Here is a 27,725-nt window from a genome sequence, read left to right as displayed (position 1 = left end):
CCCTCCAAGTACAAAGGCCTATAAGTGAGATGAAGTCGGGCTCATATTTCAGAAACACTTGATATCCTCCAACAACTGGAACCATAAAAGCCGAAATTGGGAAAACAGCTGAACTTGGCCTGAAAATTTAAGCAGATTACTGGAGCTGTCTGTTAAATATCCAAACAGATCTGTCCACAAACAGTTCAAGGCCTCTCCTCTCCCACCTGAACCTGTCTTGCTGTACTACCTTGAGCTGGTGTTTGGCTCACGTGTTCAGGCTCTGGTTTTCTTCAGGGCCCGTCTTCTGGCAGGTAGGTTGGTAGTAAGTATGTACGGGGCACTTCTTCAGGTGGATGGGCACCTCTTCCTGGCTTCCTCTTCCGCCTTTTCTAACCCTATCCTTGTCTCTACGGACCTGAGATGTCCCACTGCTGCCCTTTGAAGAGACTGTCTGGCCTCTGAAGAGTTGTGCTCGCTGCTGACAAAGACCCACCTTACTGAGGAGGATGAATATGTCCCCTCTAAAAGCCTTGGTGAAGATGGCGTAGAGGAACGGGTTGGCACAGGAATTGAGGGGATAAAAGAGCACCAATAAAATCTTGGAGTTGGAAACGGTGATAAGCGGCCGGTCCAGAACAGCGGACATGGCGTAGAAGGAGATAGGCGCCATACACAAGAAGTCAGTAAAGATGAGGACAGCCATGCGCTTGGCGATGTTGGTGTCCTTGGATCCAGATTGATAGTGAGGGTTGTGCACTGCACAATAGATCTTGACATAGCAAGCACAGATAACCAGAAAGGCCAGGATGTTGAGGACCAGCACCGACAAGATGAAGACTTGAGACACTGTGGACTGCGTGTCCATTGGGAGACAGATGCTGACCCTCTGGTAACTGCTCACCCCAACCAGAGGGAGCAAAGCCAGGAGGAGGCAGAAGATCCAGCCACCTAGCATCACAGCTGCCGCATGGTGCAGGCGCAGCTTCCGATCCAGTCGCATAGCAAAGGTGATAGCGTACCACCTCTCTAGAGTGATCACGGTCAAGGTGTATACCGACAGCTCGCTTGCGAACACTGTAAAAAACCCGGCAAGTCCGCAGCCAGGGCCGGTCTGCCAGTCGATGGCGTGGTTGAAGTACTCGGATCGTGTGTGGAGGTCTACAGAGGCGATAAGTAGAAGATAAATCCCCATGCACAGATCTGCAAAGGCCAGGTGACACATGAGGAAGCGGGAGACGGAGAGCTTGTAGTGGCTGGTGAGCAGCACCAGGAGCACAACAACATTTCCTAAAACAGCCAGCAGACTCACAAACCACACGGACACTCGAAGGAAGCCAAAACCCATTATGTCCTCACAGGGATTGAACTCATCGGGGACTGGTGCACACGCCACCTCTTCTCCCTCCTCGCACACCACATAATCGTAACGACTGTCAAAGTCTTGGCTGGTGTCCTCCTGGGGGTTCTTGAGGGTCTCACCGAAACCCACATCCTCATCTGGCTGGCCCCCGAAGTAAGAGTGGTAGTGGAGGCTGCCATGGAAGTCGCCTCTCCTCCAGTCTTGATGGGACTCTTTGTGGCTTCCATCGTTTTGCTCATCGTCTGGGATTGTTTCGACCACGCCGTCCCCTTGTAGGGAAGGCATGCTGAGGGGCCCCACGGAGCGCTTGTGATGCTGGTCGTAGAAGGCAGTCAGGTTACAGATCATGTACTCCAAATAGCTGAAAAACAAACAAGCATGAGTCCATAAAATCAGATTGTAGATCTAAATTATTAGACAAAAAACCCACCTGGTTCAAAACACACTAGCTATAAATGTCAAATCAAATCCTTTATATATCCATTTGAGGAAAAGAGATTCCTGTTTTGAGAGTCATTATTAGTCTGGCTGAACCTTCTTCCTACAATAACAGCAATGAGTGACAGTAATTATGGCAGCACTGTAAGGAGTTATAGGTGAGCACATCAGGGAGTTGATTCAATTTCTGCCAAAATCCACACCATACAAGTGCAGCTGCCCCGGTCACTGCAGTAGATCATCACAAAAACACAGACTAAAGGAGCTTTCTATTGGACTCTTGTTTGTCCTTAGAACTCCCTGCGATGCCTCCACTTGACTTTTACGACTCTCTTAAGTACATTTAACAAAAACAGAATTAGAATCGGAAAGCGAAAAGCTCACCCTCGTTTCTTTTTGAGGTTTTTGAAGCCGCAGCAGTGGCTCGGGTAGGTGAGGTTGGCGATGGTGAGGTGCTTGAATGTTTTGATGGGCGGCAGTTTCTTGAGAGCCCAAGCATTGCGTGCCTTCAGCTCCCGGAGAGAATCCATGCCTGTGGTCGGCAGGGAGGTGATCCCCGTAACGGACACATCTCTTCAAGACAAAGAAACCATTTCAGAGATTAGAGATACATTGACATAGGTTTCTGTTTTTGGTACTATTAATGGCGAGGGGTGGAAGGACAGTGGCTCTAGATTGACATCCAATCCATGGGCCTAATAATTCTAAGCTACGTCTTTGCCCCATTTGTAACTGTAGTAGTGCGTATACCACTCAGGGACTTGGTCACATGGCCTTCCCTAAGTTTTTTACTTGTTGTCAAACAGCAAGGTTGCGTCGTGAAAGGTTTTTTGTGATGTCCCAGATGTTTGCTTACTGCAACAACATTCATACTTCAGCAGACCACGCCACTTCATTCTTTTAAATCGGGGATTCCCAAAGTGTGGCGCGAGCTGCCTCTAGGGATGCGAGTGAGGAAAAATGTAATTCCGTATTAATTACACCAAGTTGGATTTTTAACAAAATAAATCGTGAATAAAAAATGTTTCTTTCTACAATAAAAATGTAAAATTTGTATGTAAAATAAACAACTTAAATTTTAATAAATACATATGTACCCTAAATGCACTTCCTCTCCTGCCGGTCTTCCTCTCAGCCTGTGTTTACGTTACTAACGTTAGCCAGCCTAGCCATGCACAACTGGCTAAAATCAGGGAAACTGTCCGGTGCGCCATCTAAAATTCTCAGTCATGAAAGAGGAGAGGCACAGAGAGAGTGAGGAATTGGAGGCAAGAGAAACGGAGAGATGCGTTGGAGTGAGACTGGGAGAAGTAACCGAGCGGGGGTTGGAGAAAGATGAGGCGGGGGAGATTGAAAGGCAGGAGCGGGGAGCACTGACAAACCAGGACCCATTGTCAAGACAAGGGGGCAAAAGAGGCAACGAGAGTGGGCATTAGACTGGAGGAAAAAGAAGGAGATATGATGAAACTTATCTGGGTCTGGGTTTCACCTGGATCGGCAATGAGTGGGTTTCTGGCTAACAGCTGTATGAAGCCTTCTTATCTACATCGCCACCTGAACACTAAGCATGCCAATGTGAGTCAAAAAGCCCTGGACGAGCTGCAAAACAGCTGAAAACAACTGCAGTCTACCAGTTGGCTCAATCAAAAACGCATTACGGGCTTCCTATCTTGTAATTTAAACTTGATTTAATTTTTCTTCAGTGGAGCTAAACTCACTCACTGGACTTGTGCGTAACTTTGTAGCAGTTTCAATTTCGATTGACATATACAGAGGCAAAGTCCATCCTGCGTCAGCCCGGGTTGCATCATCGGCCATTTGGGCAAGTCAACCCAACTCTCCCCTCCCCATATTTCCTGTCCCTCTTCAGTCGTCCTACACAAAAACATCATCGCTGAAATGTACGTTAAGTCTGCGGAAGTAGTTGGTGTTGTCTGTTAAAAAGCTTGAATCAATTTTCTTTCGCCATCTGTGGGATCATGAGAATACCATTCAATGTTGGGACTTGTCCCTTCAGGTTTATGTAAGAAATGTTAGGATGAATGGAGGGCTGAGGTCTCACATGGCTCTAAGCTACGTCCCTGATGCAGTTGATAGCATGTAAGAAGGCTTTCACTGGATGACCGATAAGAGTCACCGAGTACCTTTCAAGACTTTGGAACGAACATTTTATCAGCAAATTTACAGAGAAGCCAGACGTGATGAGACCAGAGAGTTCAAAGACGGATTAAACAACACTCTCCATCTGTTTCCTAGAGTGAGCTCCTCACTCTTTTATCATCTTTAAGCAATTACATGTGGTATTTCTTGCTCTAAGCTGTCATGCAAAAGCCAGCTCAACCTCATCGGGACAAAGACATGCAGGGGATTGACAATCTCACCAACATCCTGTGTGATCCCATTATCAGGACATTGTGCTGTTCAGCACAGGACTCTCCCCCTTCCAGGGGCCAAGTACAGGTCAAGCTCTCGTTTGCTTTCTTTAGTTTCCTAACCCATTAAACCCCTTAGTCATTGCATCTGCTGATTAATTTGATTAAATAAAAGAAACACAAGCTGAACAATTTCATATTTCCCAAGAGTTGTAATTGTTCTTTTTTAGTCGCATTTGCTCTCCTCACTTCTCCGTCCTCTGCCCTTCTTTCCTCCCGTGCGGCACATTGTGTAAGGCAGTCAGAAAAAGCAGCACCGACCCCATGAGTGTCTGATTTTGTCATTCGCAGATGTTTAGCCCATGACCTCATGGAGGTGACCTCACTCAGGACATGTTCCTCGGAGCAGCAGAGGAAGAAGACCTCTACACGAACCACATTTACCTAACCTGACACTTAATGGCTTGATCAGAGCCTTCACAGCAACTAGATAGCCGTGGTAGAGGGCTTTGGCATCAAACACCTGTAAAAATGGAAAGTCAGCTTTATAAACCTTGTGAACCGTGAAAAAAAGACGTCAGTATCAAAGAAACGTCGGAAGTTTTTCCCTCACACTCTTGCACACAATGTGTTTCAGGTTTCCTGGTCAAAGGCGCAGCTGTGGAGGAATGATTTCAGCTCTTTCATGATATGCTATCCACCTTCACAGACAGGTCTAATGCAGTCTGCACATTTGTAATGACGGAATTTCTGAAATCTATCTTAACAAGGTGTGAATAATTAAATTACCACACTAGGCTTTTTATATATTAATATATAGGCTTTGTAAATGCGTTCTTACTGGGAGGAATGCGAAAAGAACAAAAGCACTTTCATGACTGTATGGTTCATATAAAGCAGGCAGCCCAAATTAGCTTAGCTTAGCAGAAAGACTGGAAAAACTCTTGTATAACTGGTATAGAACTGTAATCTTTAAGCAATAAAGCAAGTATGCAGCAAGTATTTTCAAAATGTAAAACTTTTCTCAAATGTGTGACAATGTAACAGGAGCCACTGTTAGCTAAATTCAGCTAACATTAGCTAGCCTTAGCTACTGGTCATACCAGACCAGCAAGGCTGTGGCAGTTATACCCCTAGGTTTATGTTGTATTGCTTAAAGAGCCAGTTTCCCATTTTCAACCTCAGTCCGATCATGCAATCATGGGGAGCTAATGCCATTATGGTAGAAAAAAAACTTTGGAGGACGCTATCCGCTTCTCCAATGGGTCCTGGAAAACCTATGCCAGACTATGTAAAACATGCTTTCTGAGGCCAGTGAGCTCGCTAAACTACACTTCCTCAGTCTAGGACACCTGCCTCTGATTTCATGTCTCGTTCAGAATCGTCAGGTTTGAAATGTAGACTGAAAACCTGAAGATTTTTTAGACGATCCACCGGTATATTCTCATCGTATTTCTGATTCTGTACCACTCTGAGCCAGTCTTCTGTCTCTCGCTGGGCCGTTCCTTTCAGCGGGACGGGCGCAATGCACGCTGGGTGTTGTAGGAATGTAGAATGGGCGAAACCATGAGCTGTTTGAACAACTTTCTCCACAGCTATGGTGCCAATTTCAAATATTATTGCTGCTATCGTTTACAGAGAACACCAGCTTTGACTGACACTGGCTTTTTCCCGGGGGCGAACTGCTCCTTTAAGAGTTCGACATTTTTTTCAAAAAAGTATTATAGTTTGACTTTGATTTAAGCTAGAGTTAGCAAACAACAAGCGCTCTAAGCGTGTAACAAACTACTGTCAGAAATTCAATAGTTTTATTCAATTTATTTAGACAACAGATTCCAGTGCGTATTCTTGACAGAAATATTATATATGCAAAGAACTAATAAGATCAAAGATCAATACTTTTAAGGTACTGTGTGTGTGTGTGTGTGTGTGTGTGTGTTTGTGGTAGGAATTGATTTGAATTACAAACAGTTAAGAGTGGCTTAAATTTGTAACCTTTAAATACTTACAGAAGCATGGGGCCGCTGATTGTGCCCGCAAAAGCCCTGTCATCCATCTTGGTAAGATATCTATTCCTGTGAAGGTCACTGGAGAAGAAAGCACAAAGTTCAGTTTACTAAGAGGAAAGCTATCCTTCACATTTCAATCTGACTGACAGAGGCGAGGCATGGCATAATATTTAGCCAAGCCTCATCGCTGCACATTTCTCTGTTTATTTTCTCTTAATTCTCGGGTGAAACATGACAGAAAAGGTCTCACTCAGGTTGTTGATTTAAATCAGACAGTATAAGATGTGATGACCTGCCCCTTAAACACACTGCACCCTTACTACATATCTCCCCGAATCCCTTAAATCTAATAAGGATAATAGACCTGTAAGGGGTGTGTTTGTCTTGGTCAGGCTGTGCACGGATCAGTTCTCTCCTCAGAGTAGATCAGGCGCCAGCATAAACACGCATGTGCTAAGTCTCACTACACACACCAACCAATGGCTTAATTAGACTCTTATAAAAACCTGGAATATGTGTAGGAGTTGTAAAAGTCGGAGGTAATATCATTAATATCTCATATCCTGAATAAGTAGGATTCTGGACCAGGGGGTGACAAGAAGAAAGCAAACATGTTGCGACAAAAGAGGAAAGGGAAGCAACTCTTACTCGCTCTCTCCTTATTTATCCAACTGAGGTAATTGAATAGGAGTGTGAAATTGATTTCTTCAAGTCTGACACAGATCTAGGGTCCAGTGTCGATGTAGAGTAGAACTCATAATGCAGACTTCCTGATACCCACTTTGGAAACATTTTTCCCATGAGAACTCCAGCGTACTAATCAAGAGCTGGGCTTAAGCCCTTTCAGAGTACACGAGAAGGCCTGTAGAGGAGAGACCTAACTGTGATCCTGCTGCTCTTGTAGTGCAGTTTTGGGCAAGGAAATACACATGCCAGATGTCAGAAACTATCTAATCCAGGCAGCATACTGAGCAGCAATTTTGTGAGAAAAGCAAGACCTCTAAATCAACAAATTCTGGTGACCTAGTATGAGGTACTGCGCAAGATAAAAAAAATAAAATGTGGTTTTAGGATTTAAATTCCAAACATGCCGTAAAAATAGAAAAAGCTAATTCAATTAATAAAAAACATGTAACAGTGTGATAGTGTTAGCTGGTGTGTGTCTGAAACTGCTGAACAAAACTGTTGAACAGTCTCTAACACAGTTAAATTATGCAAAATGTATGCTAAATATGAAGCTACAGAAGTTAGCTTAGATGTTAGCTTAAACGTAAAGACTGGTAACAGAGGGAAACCGTTCAAAGAGTCTCACTTACAGTTGTGGTAAAGCAACAACGTTTTGTTTTTGTAATACTCAGGGGTTTTTTTATGATTAAATGAGGCATGTTAATAAGTCAGCTTTACAGTTGCTGTCTGGTGGATTTTGTCCCCTTTAGACAGAGCAAAGCTAGCTGTTTACTGCTCTTTAAGCTAGGCTAAGCTAAACATCGATATTTAGCGAACACGTATCTATCTTCTAATCTAACTCTCAGCTAAGAAGCAAAATATCAAACTATTGCTTTAACAGGTATCACATTCATTAAAAAAGCTGTTTATGAAGTTAAGGTAACATAAAACACTTACACTTGATCTAGTTTGGTCCCATTAAAGGCATGATGTTGGATTTCTCTGAAGCCGTTTCCATACAGCATCCTGCAACAAGAAAAAAAACACAGATTAGATCTAGTCTGTAGGGAGTTTAAAAGCCAATCTACTGAAAGATATTTTCCATGTGTTGATGCTTCATCCTCAGAGCAGCAGTGACAGAGATAAACCTACTTACTTAGAATTCTATGCTGAGGTTTTATCTGCATGTGCAATTTAGCGGTTTTTAGCCAAACATTTCCTCTAACATGCTGTTTTGGGGATTAAAATTGCAATCCCTATTCCCTCGCTCCAAAACCTAAATGCAACACGTGATTGCCTGTTGTGTATGAGCGTCTGTGTGTAGGCTACTTGTTTTCTGCTATCTCTGGCAGATTCAACTGAGTTCAGAGTGAGGACATGTTTAAAAAGTGAGGTCATTTTGGCCATTTCCCATTTCTTCTTGTGGCTATTTTAGGGTTTGGGTTGGATTTAGGGATAAAGGACAAAACTACAGCAGTCAGTATTTACTCGATCTTGGTCACATTTTCCTTTTGCATCTTTGTTTTTAAAGTCATAACCTCAGAGATTTTCATTTTCATAAATGTCTGTTAAGTCACTATCTATCGCCGAATGAGGTAACACAATGGTGATTGAGCCTATGGCCCACTGATGAAAGCCTTTGCATTTGCAGTATGACAGACTTGGTGTCAGTGGTGACTCTCAAGGTAAAATTCACAAGTGGCGCCCAGTTAGTGACGCGTTTTCCATCACCCAGCAGTGGTTGGTCTGCCAGAGAGGGTAGGCGGAGCCAAGCGGCTGCTTTTCCGGTCTCTGCAAGTGTTGCGAGTAAACAGTAATCTACTATGGCTGAACAAACAAAGAAAAGATGGATGACTACAGATACAACTTCAAAAATAAGTGAAAATCCAAAGAAAAAGAAACAAACTCGACGCTCAGATGAAGGCAAACAGTCTAAAAAGGAAAGCAACCCTCAGCGAGGAAAATCAAGAGTGACAACCGGAGCCAACCGTGGACGTCACACATGCAACACTGTTTGGATATCTTGGAAGTGTGCTCCCGCAATTACCATTTATCGCTATAAGGTGCCGCCAAAGAGAACGAAACTGAGATCTTCAAGATTAGAGCTTTAAGTGTATAATAGAGATATACACATGACTGCGTTATAAAAAGTTTCTTTTCTGTGCATTTTGTACATGCATGGCTGCAGGTGTGCATTCATGTGGTTGCTCTCGCAGGTATCTTACACTGTCAGCACGTCGCTGGTGATGCCTCGGAATGAGTTGGCCGGGATCTCAGTGATGTAGGGATGATCAACAATTTCCCTGCAAAGAGAGACAACATATCGAGATGAAATGAAGTGGTGGAAGAGGTGTTGTAAATGCGGAAAGTGTCACAGGGAGCGATGTAGTTGATGAACGTTTGATGAAGTATCACGGCTCAGGAGAAGATTCAACTGGATAAAGTAGAGAGGGTTAAACATGGAAACGCTAATGTTCAAAAACAAAAATGCACACTCTGTTTATGTGAGGAAAGGGAATTGGTCTTGTTAGTGGTAGCATTTCTCTAAATTGAAAGTTTCCCAAATCTATGCTGTGCTTTTTTATTCCCTGTGACAAATGATGACAGCCTAAAAGCTCTCATTGCAATGGAAAACTCATCCATCTTCCTGTTCCTTAAACAGTATAATGTAGAGCATGTAAAAGCTGATAGCGGCTAATCATCCTGCTGACAGGCTCGGTGGTTCATGATAGTCAGAGTAATGGCTCTGACTTAATGTGGCTATTAATTGCTGACGTTAAAACGCTACAAGCAGTAGTTTTAGCAAGCATGGCAATTGATTAATGTGCTTAGTTTGAAAGTTGTAAAGTTACGGCAACTTACAGTATGAAGTTCATGTCATTAGAGTGGATGTTGCTCAAGTCAGGGAAGAGAGTAAGGCCCGTATTGAAAATCCCCCTGAACAGAAAAAGGGTAGAAACAGTCAGGACATTCAACAGACCACAGCTCCTTTAAACATGTTGAGGAAAATGCAAGCAACAGCCATTACATTCAGTGGATGATATCATTTGATAGTATCAAAACCAATTCAATTAATTGGCATATTTATTTGTGACACCAAACCAGCCAATTCTCCGTCAAGCCACAGTTTCTTAGAGGTCTTTTAAGTAACCGTGAGATCGGGCTAAAGTACACAGCTGTGGCCCGCAATGAGGAAACAACAACCTACAATTTTTCTAGCAAAGAGTCAAAAGTTTACACATGATTGACATCTTTCCTTCTCAGGCCAAATATGTCAAGAGATCCAGAGTGTGCAGTCACTTATCTGAAGTTGACCTGTACCTCTGTATTAAACTCAAATAGGGCACAACTTTGCCCGGAGAGTTACACACAATGCTATGAGAATATCACAATGTCTAAATTACTGCCAGACTCAAGCATTTTAAATATAAACCACTCTCCTTTGTGGATTACCATAATGGTGTCAGTATGTGGAATTCAATGAGGAAAAAAGAAAAGTACTCACAGGTATTTGAGGTTTGGGAGATTTTTAAAGGCCTCTGGGTCAACGTGGGTCAGACTTTTAGCATTACGTATCTCTCTGAAAGAGCAGACAAGAAAAATATAAACTGAAAATGCACTTTCACACAAACACAAACTAATTGGGAGCACAAGTAAAGGACACATTCATACACACACGCTGTCTTAAAACTTGCTGACAGGGCAGGACAAGGTGCATGCCAGCGTGCAAGAGCGGGGAAAGTCGGTGCAGACAGCCAAGACCGGAAGTACAGTCTAATTAGTGTTTCATTAGTGTGTTTACTCTGGTCCGCCCTGGGCTGAACACCTCTCTCTGCTGTCTGAAGACATGTGGTTCTCTGGAACGTGTGTGCTGGCCTTTCTTCACACACCTGGCAGACCACACTAAACCCAGCAGACAGACGTCAATATAAGTCTCTGAGGCGGAGAGGTTCATCATCCTGGTGCTGCTGTATAAAGACCTGGGCTACATTGAAATATCCTAGGGCGGCTATTATAACCATTACATAGTCTGTCAAGCAGACTACAAAACTTCTGAGTGGCAGCACCCGAGGTGAGGTGAAGAGTTGAAGAATCTTTTTCACAATTCCTTTAACTCCAGAAGTTCACTCAGAGAGTGCAGTTGAAAATGTATTATTGGATTTATTGTTAATACAGTTTGTTCCTGTGGGCAGTCTGTGGTGGCTTTGGCTTGTTATGCAATCAAAAGTAATCAAGCATTTCTAAAAAGTTGGATAAGGTTAATGTAGCCAAGCTTAATATTACCATCATCACTTAAGAAAATGGCCTTGCCTGCATTAAAACGTAGGAGTAACAGTCCTCAATGCAGCATGCGCAGGTTTGACTCCTGCCCTCGGCCCTTTGCTGCATATCATCCACCCACTCTCTTCTCCCAATGTTTCCTGTCTCTCTTCAGCTGTCCTTTCTAGTAGAGGCAAAATGGCCCCTCTTTAAAAAGTCAAGTAATCTACCACCCCAAATAGAATCTCATTCTGTGGGAAACACCATGGCTAACTCTCTTGTTAGCAAGTTAATTAATTAGCCTTGGCCATAGTCGGTTTAGTTTTGTTAATTAATAATCTCAAACTCAAGCGTTAGAACCGGAGCCAACCGTGGACGTCACACATGCAACACTGTCTGGATATCTGGGGAGTGTGCTCTCGCAATTACCGTTTATCACCATAGGTGCCGCCAAAGAGAACGAAACTGAGATCTTTAATATTACAACTTTAACTTAGCATTAGCTAACCCCGATCCACTCTCTAGCGCCATCCTCTGGTCCAAATACGTTCACTTCTGGCTCAGAAAAAACTATACGGTGACGACCAAGGCCTCAAAATAGCAGTCCACAACCTATTGGGTGACATCAGTGTGGCAATGCCCACTTCTTATATACAGGCTATGCATATCATACAGTATGCACAGAGTAACGTTAGCATTCATTAAGAGTTATATTCACGGCTAAAAGACACATGTAACTTAATAACCTCTGCCTCAGGTTTGGTCTCCACCAACTCCTTTTTTTAAGCTGCTAAATGCTCAACTATGCTCAGTTACGAGACCCTTACTCTGTCCGCCTGCAGCCTAGAGTTGGGCAGGTAGCATTCAGTGTATTTGTCAGACCTTTTTGGCTGACAGTTGCCTTCTGTGGCTGGAAATAAGGATTATGGAAACGATGACCTTGCACCTAACAGTGAAATTGCGGGCTGTAAAAAACACAACAATCAGCTTAAAGATGTTATAAAGTTACATAGAGCTGCAGAAAACTGCACATTCAGGTAATGAAATTGCCCCTACAAGAGATTTAAACATATTTGTTTGAGCCATTGATTACATAAAAATTTTGATAACTGCCGTTTTTCTACCAGATTTATTTCCCATACACGGTCAAAACAAATTGCTGTATTTTGTATTTTCCCCACTAATGAGATTAACAAAACTGGGATCAAGCTGTGTAATAAAACTGTCAGATTTTGCTTCCCAGTAAAAAAAAGAGGAGGAGAATTCCTGACATTGGTGGTTTCACTTGATACTGGCATGATACAACCTTCACCCAGCCCCCTCTGAATTCTGTGCTCCGACTGCAGTCCCTGAACCACAGCTGCTGTCGGCCTCAAGCAGCCAACAGGAAGCCGAGCATTAATTTGTGTCTGACCCTGAAGGAAACCTGAGAGAGATGCCATTATCTGATGTATGGCACTGCACCACACCAATCAGAGGCAAATAGGCCCCGGAGATCCAAAATACACCACCAGAACAAAGATAAAACCCTCAGCTAGCAGTTTGAATGATTGTTTCTGTCTGTATTTGGATGTCTGGAATTCAGCAGCTAATAAGAAATGACTAAAAGGAAGCATAATTTAGATAAAGATGACGGCCAGATGATGCACACACATTCATTAAGTCATGTCAAATTAACTTCTATGACTGTTATAATTACAGTTACTGTCTCAAACGGCTGCAGATGCCCACGTTTAACGCTGTCACTGAAGGGTGGAAACAAATTGCTTACACACAAACTGCTCTGTTGCAAGATGCTGGAACAAATCATTCACATAGGCAGGAAGTCTTGCAGTAATATATGAAGTGCTAGGAGGTGTTCTGCTGGAAAGTGTGTGGTCCACCAGGAGACTCGGCCATAAATCTCTATCCCATAATTGAGAATAGAGTGCACCTTGCTGGACTTTTCCCCGGAGCTGCTTCGACAAGAGCTGGAGCATGAAGAGGACAAGGGGAGAAGCAAAATACCGAACACACTTATTCTGACTGTCCTATTAGACCAGGCACAGTAATAATGGGCCAGATAATAAGTTATTTCATTGAATTGAGTTTTAAAAAAAATCTAATTTACATCTTACAATAGGGTGTTTTTTTCTCATGTCTTGAATTAAACTGCATGAGTAGCAATAAGCGGCGTGTGGGAGAGAAATACGCTTCTAATGTGTTTCTTCCTCGCTTTCATTTGCTGCCGGCAAGGTTAAAAATTAAGCATTTTTTCTCTCCGGAGAGAAAATGGAACAGCTTGATCAATAAAGATCGATAGAGAGCGTGCCCTTTTCCTTTAGTTACTCACATGTGGGTGATTTTCCTCAGGCTGTAGAACGAGTGCCTCTCCAGCCTCTGCAGCGTCACGTCCACCGATATGTATCTGAAAGAAATACACAAAGCTTACACCAAATCTATCCTACAAGTTCTCTTTGTTGTATCAAAATAATGGTGTTTTTTGAGCCATCTATCTAACTTGTAAGAATGAAGCGGTGTGCAAACAAAACTTTAGACTTGTTTTCATAAAAGAGTCTCGGTGTGCGGCTCTAAAAATTATCCTTAAGCCTGCAACTCTTTCCTGAATTTATCAACCCACCTTGTCTTAAGCCTCCAAAGTCCCGGGTTATTTTACAGGTATGCGCCCCACATATACATTACACAGTCATCAGTCACTCTGCTCCCATTTGTTTTTACTTGGTAAGAAGTATGCTCTTCAAATAAACTGTGAACTTAGCCCTCAAGTAACCTTAAAAATACTGTATTCTGTTTCATTATAGTTGTATTAGGCAAAGTACAACTCAATGTTTGCAAACTAAAAAATGAGCTGTATTGATAAATCTGACTGATATTTTGTTGACTTTTAGTCCTTTATTTTATCTGGAAAACAAACAGATTCAATAGGAATACTGGTTGTCGGCACACATGGCTTCTCATCCACCTCCACCTCCCTTCATGCATGACTTGGACGCAGACGTCGGACTCAGCGGCTGGGGATCAAGTGTATATTTTACCTCCACATGGAGACTTCACCTCAACTGGGAGTCTAAAAAATCACCACACACCCAAAAAGCTCTGCTGGGATACCTAGCCACTGTCCAAGCCCCGCTGCGGTTGAAGAACCAACATTCCTATTGAAGGAACGCATTTAGTGCTTCCAGCTGTGATTAGGAGCTGGTGGTGATGCTAAACAGAGAGTAAATCATCTGCTTGGGTGGGAGGCAGAGAGGAGAGGGTGGGCAGTATCGGCCTGGGATATGTCCCCCGGATTTTAAAGCAAAGCAGTTAAAAACAACAGGTGGATAAGAGCTCCTGTGAGGGATTTCTGTTTGAAAAGCTGTTAATAAAAGTGTCTGAGCCTTGAATTAAATATTCCCACTAATAGAAATGCTACTCACATCCTTGATATGTTGACCATGTTCGCAAAGGCATCTGCTGGCACGGACGAGAGGCGGGTCTCAAAAAGCCACCTGGTTAACAAAAAAGAAAGAGATTTAAGTTGTGACAAACAATGTGTGTTCACTAAGATATGTACTGAGCCACCATACGTTAGCTTAGCTTAGCTTAAAGATTCAAAAAACAGCTACTCCATAGAAAACTCACATATATGTAACTACAGCTCGTAGCTGGATAACTTAGTTTAGCTCAAAGACTCAAAAAACAGCTAGATCCATAACAAAACTCACATCTGTAACTACAGCTAGCAGCCAGTAGGCTTAGCTTAGCTTAAAGACTAAGCAGCTAGTCCATAGAAAACTCACATCTGTATGTAACTAACAGCCACTTAGCTTAGCTTACAGACTAAGCAGCTAGTCCATAGAAAACACACATCTGTATGTAACTAACAGCCACTTAGCTTAGCTTGATCTTGTTTGTGTGATTATGACATATTGGCCTTTAATCAAGCATAATGTACCAGACTATTTCCTGGTCTGGGGCAATTGCTAGAGGCACTGCTGGTTGTTTGGTATTTGCTCTTGGCTGAGAAACAGTCTGCCACATAACCCATTGTTAAGTGCTGAATTGTTGGTTGTGCACTTAACTGACATAAATTAGGTGTTATTAGGGGATTTGTGGATTTGGACATTTGGACCGAACCAGACCGTATTTCTCCTTGTGTTTATAGTCTTTATGCTGAGCTAAAGTCTCTCTGCGATATCTCCATATTTATTGTACAGATATTAGGGAAGTATCTTATCATCAGACTCTCCGCAACAAATTCAAAAAACATTTTTTCCCAAAACGTCAAGCAATTTCTGGCATGAACAAAATTGACACCTGGAAATGTTCTGAGTATAATGACTTTAATTGTGAAAATACTCAATATTCTCTTGTATTTCAAGAGATTCTATTTTATTTTAAAAAATAGATTTCACATTTACAATATGTGTATTTATAGTTGTCCATCATTCCAGACAAGAAGAGATCTAAAGGCAGAGAAGGAGACAGTGTGCAGTTTAAAAAGAGAAAAGGGAAACAGATACACGCACAATGCTGTTAAATCTCAGCATGAGATGAAAGGTTTAACTGGTAAAACAGACCCCCCTTGTTCTCGAAACAAGGAAAAAACAAAGACTTGGATGTGACTGGACCGAAGCAGGCGGCCAAATCAAACAAAGTCTGTGTCTGTTTAGGACAATGTTCCAGAACGTAAGGTCAGGACATGTAATTGGGATACATCCACTTACTAATATGCACCTCCACATAAACAAGAACCCAATGTTACATAGACACTGTAAAAAACAAGAGTTCTATTATGAGAAAGATAACATTTACCATTACATATTTTGTCCAATATTTTACCCACAAGTCAAACTTTTAGCATGCTGCAATTGTTTGAGAAAAAAGAGAGCAATCGTTTGACATTGAAAAAACATTCAAAAAGTACTTCAAGGCCAGGTGATGTTTAGCTTAGCTTAGCATAATGGCTAATAAGGGGGAAAAAGCTGGTCAGGCCCCTACCAAAGAAACAAAGATACCTATCAGCACCTGTCAAGCTGTTGTATCTAAAATCTGTACAAAAACACAAGTTAAACTTGTTTAATTATTTGAGTCAAATTAAGAGAGTTGTTTGAAATGGAATAATTCAGACAATTTCAAAACATACTTCATATAGTTTGTTATTTTAGGAAAGACAGTTTTCTTGCTGAGGTATTAATGAGGAAATCGTTACTATTCATGCCTGAATGGTCAATATGAAACTCAGCAAGAAAGATAGTTAGCTTAGCTTAGCTTAGCATAAAGGCTAAAAAGAGGGGGAAACTAGTCTGGCTCTATCCAAAGTTACAACACCTGCTAACACGTGTAAAGCTCGCTTATTAGACAATCTCATATGTTAAATCTGTACCAAACCCAACGTGTACAATGATTAGATTCATTAAACAAAATATAGCATGCTAATAATTGAGTAGCTAGCTAACTAGCTAATGGACGTAGATTCAGATTTAGCATAAAGAAATTAGATTAATATTCTTTTAATATTCCTCTTGGTACCAATGCTAAAAAGTCTATCTCCAAAAAGAACACACTTTTTCTTGATGAATACAATGATGGCATTGTAACTCGATAGTAAAAATATGTTTGTCCTTCCAGTGATCTTGCTGCAGATTTAGTTGTGGTGGATTTGGGAATCACAACATAATAATAGAGTAAAGAGATTAACTTGGTAGCCACATGTGTTGCTGTCATGTTGAATTCAAGGGCCACCCTGTAGTAGGATGCACATTCAGTGTTTGTTGCACTGCACTGTCACAACCGGTGGAGGTATAAAAAGTGACTCAGCCAATGCCGCCGTCTTCATCCAGCTGTGGTTCCTCATGGGAACAATAGACTAATTCAGAGGCTGAGATCTGGCCCATGAGTCTGAATCACACTCACATGGGGGGGTCTGTCAGCCAGTAGTCACAGGAGCACAGCACCCTGCACACGCTTTGACAAACTCAAACAAACACGGGGGGAGACAGAGCAGACCCTGACACCAAACACCCCTGTAAGAACCGCCGCGTTTCGCCGCCACGCTCAAACCCAAATAACCAGCATGCGCTTTCCCTCAGGAGCGTGGGGAGACGACCAATGAGCCCATCTCACCGGCTGGAGGAGAAAAGTACTCCGCCAATTTGTCATGTTGGACGGAGCCCAGAGAAAACAAACAGGTTGGGAATTGAGTTTGAAGTGGGGAGAAACCACATAATTCATAATATTCATTGTCAGCACAACATGGCTGTGTTTACTCCGAGCTCAGTCACATTTTGATTTGTAATGGTCTGTGGTGACTCGCTGAGAGGGTCCGTTACAAATTCAAATGTTTCAACTTGGATGTATTCGACAGAGTTACTATTTCACTTAATTTGTCTCTTTTGATCTGATGTCCTGGGAGCACAGGGAGAAAAAAGAAAGTGGTTAGAGCAGGTGTTGTCGCACTATGATTCATCCATAAGGTTTAATCAAAGATTACATTTCTATTTGTTTTCCCATAAATACTTGGGCTTTTTATGGCAGAAAGTGAAGTAACAATTTCCATTGCATGATCCATTGGTACAAATTAATAGCTGGACAACTGTCAGTATTTCCAGTAATCTCAGCTCATGATGTCCAACGTTGCACTCCATATTTTACAATTAATCCCAGTGCTCATCTGTTACCATTCAGAAAACAGCATTAGGACTTAACTCATCAGTCAGTGTTATTAGACGAGAGGTCAGGGGACAATGAATATCACGAGTTATCACATGTTTAAACGTCCGTCCAAAAACTCTGAGGTTTTTGAAAGGCTGGAACCGCTGTGTTTTTTCCCCTCCTTTCCCTTGAAGTCTTTTTTCCCTCTTAATTATTCTCAACTGGAACTCTCTGGGTGTTTGAGAAATGTGCCGTAAAAGGTAAATATTGTATTTGAATGCAGCGTCCAGACGCAGTCACGAGTCACGCTACGCAGGCTTTTTAAGCGTCTGTGCTTTCCTTTCCACCTCCCTGACTCCCAGTGACACATGGAGTACCACAAGTACACACACACACACAAAGGACTCCAAACTCTAAGTGTCCACATATGTACGCTCACACACAGGTACTCACAGACGCCTGCTTTGGATTCACTTCTTGTTTTGTGAATAGAACTTTTATACATTTTACTCCAGAACACCAAACTCTTATTTTAATAACAGAAACAGTGCATAAAGTGTTTGCCTATAATTTGGCGTTTTCAAAATGATTGTATTGAAAAAATTAAGGTTATTGAAAGGAAATCAAAATCACAAACTTCCACAGATGTTAGAGAAAACTCTACAAGCAATGTAGCTCTTCAAAAAATACACCTATTTACTTTCTGGCACAGACAAAGGAGAGAAGATTGATACTACTTATATCTGAGAGTGGTATTGATCTTTTGACAGCACTCAGATAGATTTTATTCTCCAGAAAGTTCAACTTTTCTCATGCTATTTGATCGAAAGACTCAAGTCCCTTTGGGTGAATTCTGAGTTGAATTTTGACCTTTTCAAAATAAAAGCATGTTTCTATTTCTCTTGTGAGTTTTGGCCACTATACTTTGATTTTATCCGTCCAATTCATGGGAATCTATAGTGGCATACTGCTTACGGACAGATAAACTAGCGCACAAATAAGCCGACTGCCGTGCCTGGCTGGGATCAGACAATACTGCATTGGCCTGATCAGGCGGCCGGGTCATTCATTCCTCTGTGTTTCTACAACAAAACCCAACGTACACATGCCTCATCTGCCAGAACTTCCCACTCAACACAAAGTCTATTTCAGGCATATTTGGCAGATATTTTTAACAGGAGGGATGGCAGTCCAGCGGCATGCTTTCATGTCTCTCTATACCCCTGAAGGACTCTGGGTAAACTTTGGGCAGGAATGTGAGGAAATCGTAGGGGACATCGGGGCACGTGAACACATGAATTGGGGCAGCGATCGGGAGATAATTTCATGTGATGGCTGCTGTTGGAGGCGATGCAAAGTAGTGTTTGGGATGGACGGATGTCCCAATAAACTGTAGGAAAGGAATGAGGATAATCATAACATAGTGCAGAATGTTCTCCTTTATCATCAGTGAGCCCTACATCAGTGTTTTCGAGGGATTCTGCAAAAGCATATGCTAACACTATGTTTCAAATAACAAGCTAGCCATGCCGGCTGCTTAAAGCTGATATGCTAAAAGCATGCTAAAATAAATAACTATGCTTAAACAGAAAAAATGTTTACCTTACTACTTATTTTAGCGTGTTAGCACGCTAACACTTGCTAACTTTGAAAAACAATGTATACTAACTTGGATGCAGTTAGGTATCTGTAAATAATGTCATAAAGAGTACGGTCTAGACCTGCTCTTTCTTTGAAGATACAATCTTGAGGATTTTAATTTAGTTCTCTTTAGCGCAACCCATTAATGGTAATTTAAGTCTTGGAGCACACTTCCCAGTTTAACCAGACGTCTACAGCTGGTCAAATTTGTTTCTTCTTCTTTGGATTTTCACTTATTTTTGAAGTTGTATCTGTAGTCATCGATCTCTTCTTTGTTTGACGAGCCATAGTAGATTACTGTTTACACACAACATTTGCAGAGACCGGAAAAGCAGCCGCTTAGCTCCGCCTACCCTCTCTGGCAGACCAACCACTGCTGGCTGATGGAAAACGCGTCACTAACTGGGCGCCACTTGTGATTTTTTTCCGCGACACCCAGTCCATAAAAATATGATATACTGCAAGTGAAAAGGCTTTCATCAGTGGGTCATAGGCTCAATTACCATTGTGTTAACTCATTCAGCGATAGATAGTGACTTAAAAGACATTCATTTAAATGAAAAAGTTTGAGATTATTCCTTTAAGTCATGTCATGATGATAACGTTTGTTGTGATTTGGCACTATAAAGATAAAAATGTAATGACTTATTGATTGAATTAGCACTAACCACAGTCTGCAGCTAAGGCTAATGTGAATGCGATTTGTGAAACTAAAAGTATTGGATGAATTTAAACTTCAAGCTGATGATGTAAAAACATACAACTCCAAAATATCAACCTTGTGATGGTGCAAGAGGAGGAGTTACTACAAAATGAGTAGGTTTTATGCTCTGAGTCATGAATTTCTGTTCACATTTGTTTGGTAATTCATCCAATTTTTGTTGAGACATTTCTTCGTGGACCAAAGTAGCGATTTGACAAAGATCATCTTCATCAGTAAAAATATGATGAATGAATTTGTGCAAGCCGTTGCTGAGGCCAATTCTTTTGAAAAAGGTATATAATTGTTAGTACAATAACATCTATATTCAAGAGACAGTGCACTGCTGTCCGCAACTCTCAGTCCTCCCTCAACATTTTGCAATGTAATTCATTGGGCTCTTCTTTTGTGACAAAACATCAAATTTATATTAATTTAAAATGGAAACAAAGGAAAACAATGTTTTATGAAGAATAACTTCACCAAAGGTCAGTACAGTCCGATTTAACCATCAAGATTAAATGCAAATACCCTTTCTAGCTCTTCCACTTCTATGTTTCCACACAGACCTCTGAGTCCCTCTGAAGGGCATGTGTTTCCATCACTCAAGGCCATGGCGAACTGGTCGCTCTCTATTGCATAATTTTCGCTCTGTACTTAGGCAATTTAGGATGTGTAGAAGCCGCGCTGCATTTTTCAGTCGTGACCCTGACATATTACATCATGTCGGCTCCCAGGATTCTTCACAGATTCTTTGGGGCCTCAGATAACAAGACGACATATTTGCACACAGATCAGGATGATGGCTGGGTCCATTTTTTTCATATCTGTTGGTTTAAGTGCCGGCTGCTAACAATCAATGAAAGCCTTTGCTGCACTGTAATGGTACTGACAAGGTTTTTATTTTTCATCAGCAATCTATCATCTACCAGTAAGAAGATGTAAACTTAGTGCTTTTCTCTCAGTTATACTGCATATCACTGTATTTAAAGGGGTTTGTTGGATAAAACAAGCTATTTAAAGATGTCACCCTGGACTCTCGAGAAGTTGTTGTTGCAAATTTCTGACATTTAATTGACAAATAATTTTGCTGCTTGCAGTAATATTATCATGCTATGTTACTGTCACTAAAAAGAAAGCGTTATTTGGCGTACTGTGCATACTACATTAAGCGTACAGGCTACAGCAGCTGTCAAAAACCGGTCCATAATTCAAATAGTATGCACCACTTAACTTTGCTGTTAGTTAATTGAAGCTGAATGAATAAATGTGAGCAGGTATGTTTTCTTACACGTCCTATAATGCTGGGCTCCAAGTTTTAAACAAGAACTTAAGACAGCCACGTTTTGTTTCCCAAAGCATGAATTTAGCATGGACACCTGCACGAATAAATACCCTACCGCCTTCTTTTAAAACCTTTTAAACTGGTCATATGTGCTCTAAGGGTTACTCTCTCTCTCTCTCTGTTTATCTATCCTCTATCCTCATACCTTACATAGGCTACAGTAAATCTACAACTGCAAACCTTAGGGAAAATTAATAACTTGCTTTAAGGGAATTTTGTGTACATTTGTAATGCTAAACCACATACTAAAAGGGGGGAAATTGTGGAAATGTATGTTTGAAAATTAATGTTGATCTTTTCACGTGTTTAAATACATGTAGGTGCTTTAGTGTTTAGGGTTTGTATAAGTCAAATTACTCATTAAAAATAATTACTAGTGATTATCCGTAAGTGTAGTTTTCCTTTAACATTTGTGATTACCTTCAGCTTTACACTTACGAATACAAGTCACATTGACAGCCGGAACATCAGCTTGTTAGTAATACTATAACAGACGACAATAATACCTTGAAATGGAATAACTACTTAACATCACAGACAGCCTCTGTCCTCCTGGGAACACTTTGAAGGAATATTCATGACATTATAATGATTTTTCCTCGGGGTTAAGAGCCTTTGCGTTCAAAATGCTTGAAAAACACCCAGCACAATCGCTTTTACAGATGCGTTTTGTACGCCTACTTACAGTGTCTCCGTGCTCGCTGGAAACCTGGGGAGAATATCAATGTCAATGCAGGAGATTGTGAGAGTTTTCCACTCAGAGCACTCGCAGACTGCAGGGCAGGAGTCAGCCTCCGACACGGCGCTGATAGGGAGGGTGACGAGCGTAAACAACGCACATGCTATCACCTGCATGCTGGAGTGCTGCTTGCTGTCAGGGTCGGTTAAAAAAATATCCCCAGTCTGACTTCTGTTTCTCCACCTGATTGTCCTCCTTATCTTCAGAACGGCACAGATTTCTGTCAACTTAAGCAAGGTAGTCTGGTCTGTGATGTTTGTTGTTGGTGAATAATCCTCAGGTAGATGCAATGGAGCTGCACTGAAGTTTTGTGCTCAGTTTTCTTTGCAGGGCCTCAGGAGTTTCTGTGAGGTTGTGAAGGTGGGGATGCTGTAGGACGGACAGCTGTGTGGTGGGATTGGAGGTGGTCTTGATCTCGAGGGGAGGGTGGACTTATGAGGCACTCTTGTGTTTGACTCGAGAATAGTTTTTTTTCTCTTCCCCTTAAACCGTGTATTTCATTGTAGCCTGTTAGGCACACTACGCTTATAGTATATCTTATGCCCAATTTATTATACATGTATGCGTCTATAGCAGTAGTGAATGGTATTTAATATTTCTAGTCAGTCAATTATACTTATATAGTCGGTTGACATAAATTATCCATTAGGCTACACTGAGTCTACTCTGTGACCAAATCTAATTTTCTTACATTTTGAACTTTTAAAAAAACTTTTCTTGTCCTATTACGTCTGTTTTTTTTTATCAATATTTTTGACATTTACAACCATCATACAGTTAAAATTTTTAGAAACTGTTACTTTGTATTTTTTGTTATCTAAATGGAACAATAAAAAAGATAGAAAACAAGAACAGTCTGGTTAAACCTTGACATGACCAGACCTCATTTATATCCTTGGCAAATATCAAAAGACATAATCAATATCAACAAGAGTAGAAATAGTAGTAGTCGTAGCAGTAGAAAAATAATAATAAATAAAAACAACATACAAAGACAATATAAAAGGAATAATAAATAAATAAAAATAAATCAAAGAAAAGGGATAAGCCCTGTACAATCAACATTGAGACCAGACGTTCCTAATGACCAGGTGATATAATAAGAAGAAACCTGCACTGTCCTGGGAAAAAATATGAATCAACTATTACACACAGTCAGATATAACATTCAAACCAATGTTTCTCTAATTGTGACAAGAACAAACAGTCTTGTTTTTTGACTACTTACTTTTTCTTTCTCCTTTTCTAACTGAAGAGCGGTAGCACTGGCGCAAACGCAAAACTTTGGACAATGTAGTTCACCAATAACACATTCCCACACAGCTCCAGGGTTGGAAGCATACACTTCCCGGCTTCCTTCGCGGCAGCTGTGATCCGTTGTTTTCCTGTTCAGACGCGGCTAGTTTAAGTTGCCATAGCACGGTAAAGCTGAGGGTTGTTCTTCTGTTAGCTATTACTCCAAAAGCGAAAAACCAACGGCTGTGGTGACATTTATTTCCCCCGTTTCCGCTGGACTTACGCAGAGTTTGGCCTTTTTTACGGTATTGTCACAAGGCTAAACTAGTTGGCTAACGTTTGGATAGCTAGCTAACGTTCACAGTAGTTTCCACTTGTTGCTAGCCAGAGGAGCATCACCCACAACAATGCCCAGCACTGTGATTGATTGGGAAGAGGACAGTTTGAATTTGTATGTTCTGCTGGTCAGATAGCTTTCCGTCTCCACGGTTTGGTAAGGTAATACTGAAAGGTATCCCATTTCTGTTAACAATGCCAAAATTATCTCTCGTAAAAACAGTTCAAAAGCAGCCCTGTTTGATAGTTAATCTGATTAACGTTTCAGTTAACAGTTAGCGTTTTCCGCAGTCGACGCTCGTGCTGGTCACTAATCGTCAGATTTGCCCAGTTAGCCTTTTGTCGTCGTTAAACCTGCCCTGTCCCAAACTATGGATACATCAAGTGAGTCGGACTCGTACAACCGGACGCGGGGGCACAGGCATCGGGGGCGTGAAGCCCACCGCAGACCTGGCCGGGTTAGGGGCACACCCTGTGGGAGTGGAGGTGATGGTCAAACAGCAGACATCAGCGAGAAAATCAGCACACTGGCAAACACGTTACAGGTACTGTGCTCTGTCTGATGAGAAAGCTGCATCTGCTCAGATTTCATCCAATCCACAATCATGAAAAAGTTATTCAATTTGAAAATGGTGTATTCCAGGCCCTTTGTAAATTGATAAAATCCCCTGAGGGTTTTAAAAAAAGTCTTGAAATGTTTGAATAATGATTATACTTTTAGTTTCTTTAGTCAGGAAGCTTATCAGAATTTCCTTAAAAAATCTATGGAACCAGTCAGCCAGCCAGAGGCTCAGTGACCGTCTCTATAAAAATGCCACTCGTTGTTCGCTATGCATTTGACCCTTCTGATTTCCAAATTTCCAGCAACCTTCTATCAAGGAATATACCTACTTTTATCATCATCACACAAAAAGTCTCTTAATGGAAATTTGGCAAAACGTTATGGAAAAGTTTTGAGATTTCAGAAGTGAAAAAGAGTGGGAACCCTGAAATATGCATCTGTGTCTTGTAGTCCTGCTCAACCCCGAAGTCTAATGCTCTGGCTTGGACTCTACAAACTGTTTAACCACATAACATCATGTATAACTGACAGTAGCAGCAGGGAAGTATCAGCTTCCATATACATGTATAAAACAGTTTTCGTTTATATGTTTGTCTATAGCTTGCAATGATTCCTAAAATGTCATTGAATGAAGCTTCTTTGCTCCGGCAGGACACCAGCAGGAACTTGAACAAAGTAGACCGAATGCTGGGCCACTACAGGGACCATACAGATGATCAAGCTGAAGCCATGGCCCTGGTCAGACACCTGTTTTTATTGATTATTATATTGATATTAATCTCTTCAAATCTTAAAGAAGCAGATACGTGGACATAGATCTTTTAATTTACCACATGGTCATGTTTTGATGTCAGCATTGTTGCTGTAGCACCCACTGTTTACACTGGACAATGTCAGGCGTGTGTCAACATTTTCAAATATCTGCAGCTTCAGTGTATACCTATAACATTTCAGTGAGAATGTCAGTCTGAGTGGTTAGTAAAATAGTTTTTAAAGTAGTTTAAAATAGTTTTTTCTTTCCTGAAATCTTTTCAGGGATGTGATTTGTTTTCTCTTTTTTGGGGGGGATTTCAGTTCTTCCTTTCCTTTACCAGTTCCTTCTTTTGCTTGATTATTCTATTATGCAATTGTGTTCTGCTGCACCAGCTCAGGGACAACCTGGAGGAGTCAATCAGTCAGCTGCAGACACAGAGGCTGACCAGATCCAATGGGGCTCGGAGTGCTTCAGCTTCGGCCTCCACCCTGCACACTAGTGACCTGGAAGCCTGCTCGGGATCAGGTATGAGGAACTAGATAAGATTATAGAAAGGGATTTGCTGTCAGCTGTTCTCTTACTGTGGTCTTAGTTCTGGATAATCTGCAAAGAGATAAAACACAAAGACTGCTGTCATTTTTGTATGTTATATGTGTGTTTCAGATGGCCAGCGTTTCTATCCTACTTCTCCACTGAGGGACTATACAAGCACTCCTGTAAGAAGAAGGAGGTCTCAGTCTGCCGGCGTTCGCTTCAAGGATGCCAGCCTGTCAGGAGAGGATGTAAGCAATGGAGGCAGACCAATTACAAATTAGTGCCCGTTGTTGTTTTCATGTAGTTTCAGAAAGTTTCCACAAGAGGGTACACTGAGTCAGCAACATACAGAACATAGGATTTTTTACGCGTATCTTAAAGGGTCTCAACATGATTGAATTTAAATGAGGTATTGTTCTTGTGTATACTCACATTTGCCGGTTCAGGAGTCCTTGTTTCGTTCAATCATGCTCTCCACAGTGGCTGCATTTAATATGTATCTCTTTTTTAAACAAAGATAGCCAACTTTTTGCTTTGCTTGTGCTTGATGTTTTGTATTCTGTATCCATCTGTGGCTGTCACACATAGATTCACACTATGCACCAATCCGTGAGGGATCTGCGCTGTGACCAGCAGAGACTGTCTGATGACCTGGATAGAGAAATCCTCAGGAGAAATAGGTATTCAAGGGGAGGGCAAAGTCTGAACATCAAAACTGTCAACACTGGCTTTAACACAATTTAATTCCCCAGTGTCTTTGTCTTTAGGGAAATGGTTTTTTAGTGCTGAATTGAATCTCTAATTGGCGTTTTGTTGTATTACCTGTCAGTTTCTGTAGCAGCAAAAAAAACATGCCAATTTTGTGTCAAAATCTTTCAGATTTGAAAAGCTGTTTGTTACGTTCCCCGTAGGTGGTTAGGGAATGAGGGGAGTAACAATAAATTAAGACCCAGGAAAAAGAAGGGAGGAACAAAGTATAAGCAAAGCTTCTATCAAAAACAAACACGAAGGCCTCGAAGCGGTGTTGCCAGATTGGGCGGGTTTCCGCCCAAATGGGCTTCTTTTGATTGCCTTGGGCTGGGGAAAATAGCGTTGGGCTGGTAGATGAATTGTGGGCTGCTTCTGTCAACATTTGGTGGTTTTGAACACCAAACAAGCCGTCATTGTATGGTCAACAAAGATTTCGTGGTTTCCACTTACTCATTGTTTACCCATTTGATTGACATAAGTTGTATTCAATCTTATGAATAAAGGAGGACCTATTTACTCATTATCATTGACAATGTGTCATACATTTTCTTTCTACATTTCTTTAATCAATTTAAGTCACATTTTGTCAATTCATCAATGCCTAAATGATGCCTTATTTTAACGGCATATTCATTTATTTATATTTTTTATTTATTTATGCTACATGTTTCATTCCTCCATAATCCTATAGTTTTTAAATAGGTTGGATTTTGGTGATTTGGTGTCACATTTCATGGCGGTATTTGATCACTTTATTGTGGTTTCGCCACAACGGCAGACGCCACAAAGCCAAATTGTGTATTTGGTTGTCTAACTACACTCTTTTTGGGTTGCGATAGGATTTTTATCTAACATTTTATCTTTGGTTATTTGATGCAGATATGAAGGTTTCCATGCTTATGATCTGTTTTCTATTGCGTATGTAATGGTTTTACAGTTTTTACATGGGTTTCTGGCAAGGTCACGATTTGGGTTTTTATTGAATTGGGCTTGTTTTGAGTTGTAATTGGGCTGGAAGCTGTCAATCTCATCAGGCAACACTGCCTTGAAGAGAACCACCCTCCTTCCACCGATGGAGTTAGCACTAGTTAGCTCCGTCACACGCACACGCAGCCGAATGGCCTACTGGCACTGTCTTCTCTGTGCTGCTCTTTATACTCCTACCTTGATTGTTGACGTTAAAACAGGTGAGCTTAGTCACCTGCTGCAGTGAGTGTAAGACCTGCACACAGGAGAGAGACACATGACAACACAACACAAACTACACACTACTACGGCACACAACACTGGTAAATGATACAAAATTGTAACAATAGATCTGGAATAAATATGGAAGTATTTTTGGCTCTGGTTTGAATATCTGGATAAGGCTTTAGATTTAGGCGTCTATGCAGTATATTCTCTC

At 41.3% G+C, this 27,725-nt stretch overlaps 2 protein-coding genes across 2 annotated transcripts in view; one reads left to right on the top strand and one right to left on the bottom strand.

Moving 5' to 3' along the window:
* Positions 1-65: 65 nt before the first annotated feature.
* tshr (thyroid stimulating hormone receptor) lies at positions 66-22,264 on the bottom strand. The gene is made up of 10 exons (XM_069683356.1): positions 22,095-22,264; positions 14,507-14,578; positions 13,420-13,494; positions 10,333-10,407; positions 9,690-9,764; positions 9,053-9,130; positions 7,785-7,853; positions 6,162-6,239; positions 2,165-2,353; positions 66-1,703 (listed from the first exon to the last, which is right to left on the bottom strand). The coding sequence occupies exons 1-10, from the start codon at positions 22,262-22,264 to the stop codon at positions 248-250; spliced, it is 2,337 nt and encodes a 778-aa protein (XP_069539457.1). The 3' UTR covers positions 66-247.
* A 1,821-nt stretch (positions 22,265-24,085) lies between these two features.
* LOC138585227 (centrosomal protein of 128 kDa) overlaps positions 24,086-27,725 on the top strand; it is a 47,304-nt gene continuing 43,664 nt past the window's right edge. Inside the window, exons 1-5 of the mRNA XM_069657520.1 lie at positions 24,086-24,265; positions 24,934-25,020; positions 25,429-25,561; positions 25,700-25,818; positions 26,159-26,250. Of these exons, the coding sequence (XP_069513621.1) occupies positions 24,092-24,265; positions 24,934-25,020; positions 25,429-25,561; positions 25,700-25,818; positions 26,159-26,250 (605 nt within the window). The 5' untranslated portion in view covers positions 24,086-24,091. The remainder of the gene's footprint in view (positions 24,266-24,933; positions 25,021-25,428; positions 25,562-25,699; positions 25,819-26,158; positions 26,251-27,725) is intronic.

Source organism: Semicossyphus pulcher, unplaced genomic scaffold, assembly GCF_022749685.1.
Source record: "Semicossyphus pulcher isolate SPU_LCO1_2020_fin unplaced genomic scaffold, fSemPul1.0.p SCAF_11, whole genome shotgun sequence".
NCBI classification, from domain to species: Eukaryota; Metazoa; Chordata; class Actinopteri; order Labriformes; family Labridae; genus Semicossyphus; species Semicossyphus pulcher.
This window is presented reverse-complemented; position numbering and strand designations above follow the sequence as displayed.

Excerpts from the sequence above, each read along its gene's own strand:
- tshr (XM_069683356.1), bottom strand. The coding sequence starts at position 22,264 with ATGCAGGTGATAGCATGTGCGTTGTTTACGCTCGTCACCCTCCCTATC. Across the intron at positions 9,765-10,332 it reads CTCCCAAACCTCAAATACCT|GGGGATTTTCAATACGGGCC; the intron begins GTGAGTACTTTT and ends TTTTCTGTTCAG. Across the intron at positions 9,131-9,689 it reads AATGACATGAACTTCATACT|GGAAATTGTTGATCATCCCT; the intron begins GTAAGTTGCCGT and ends CTCTCTTTGCAG.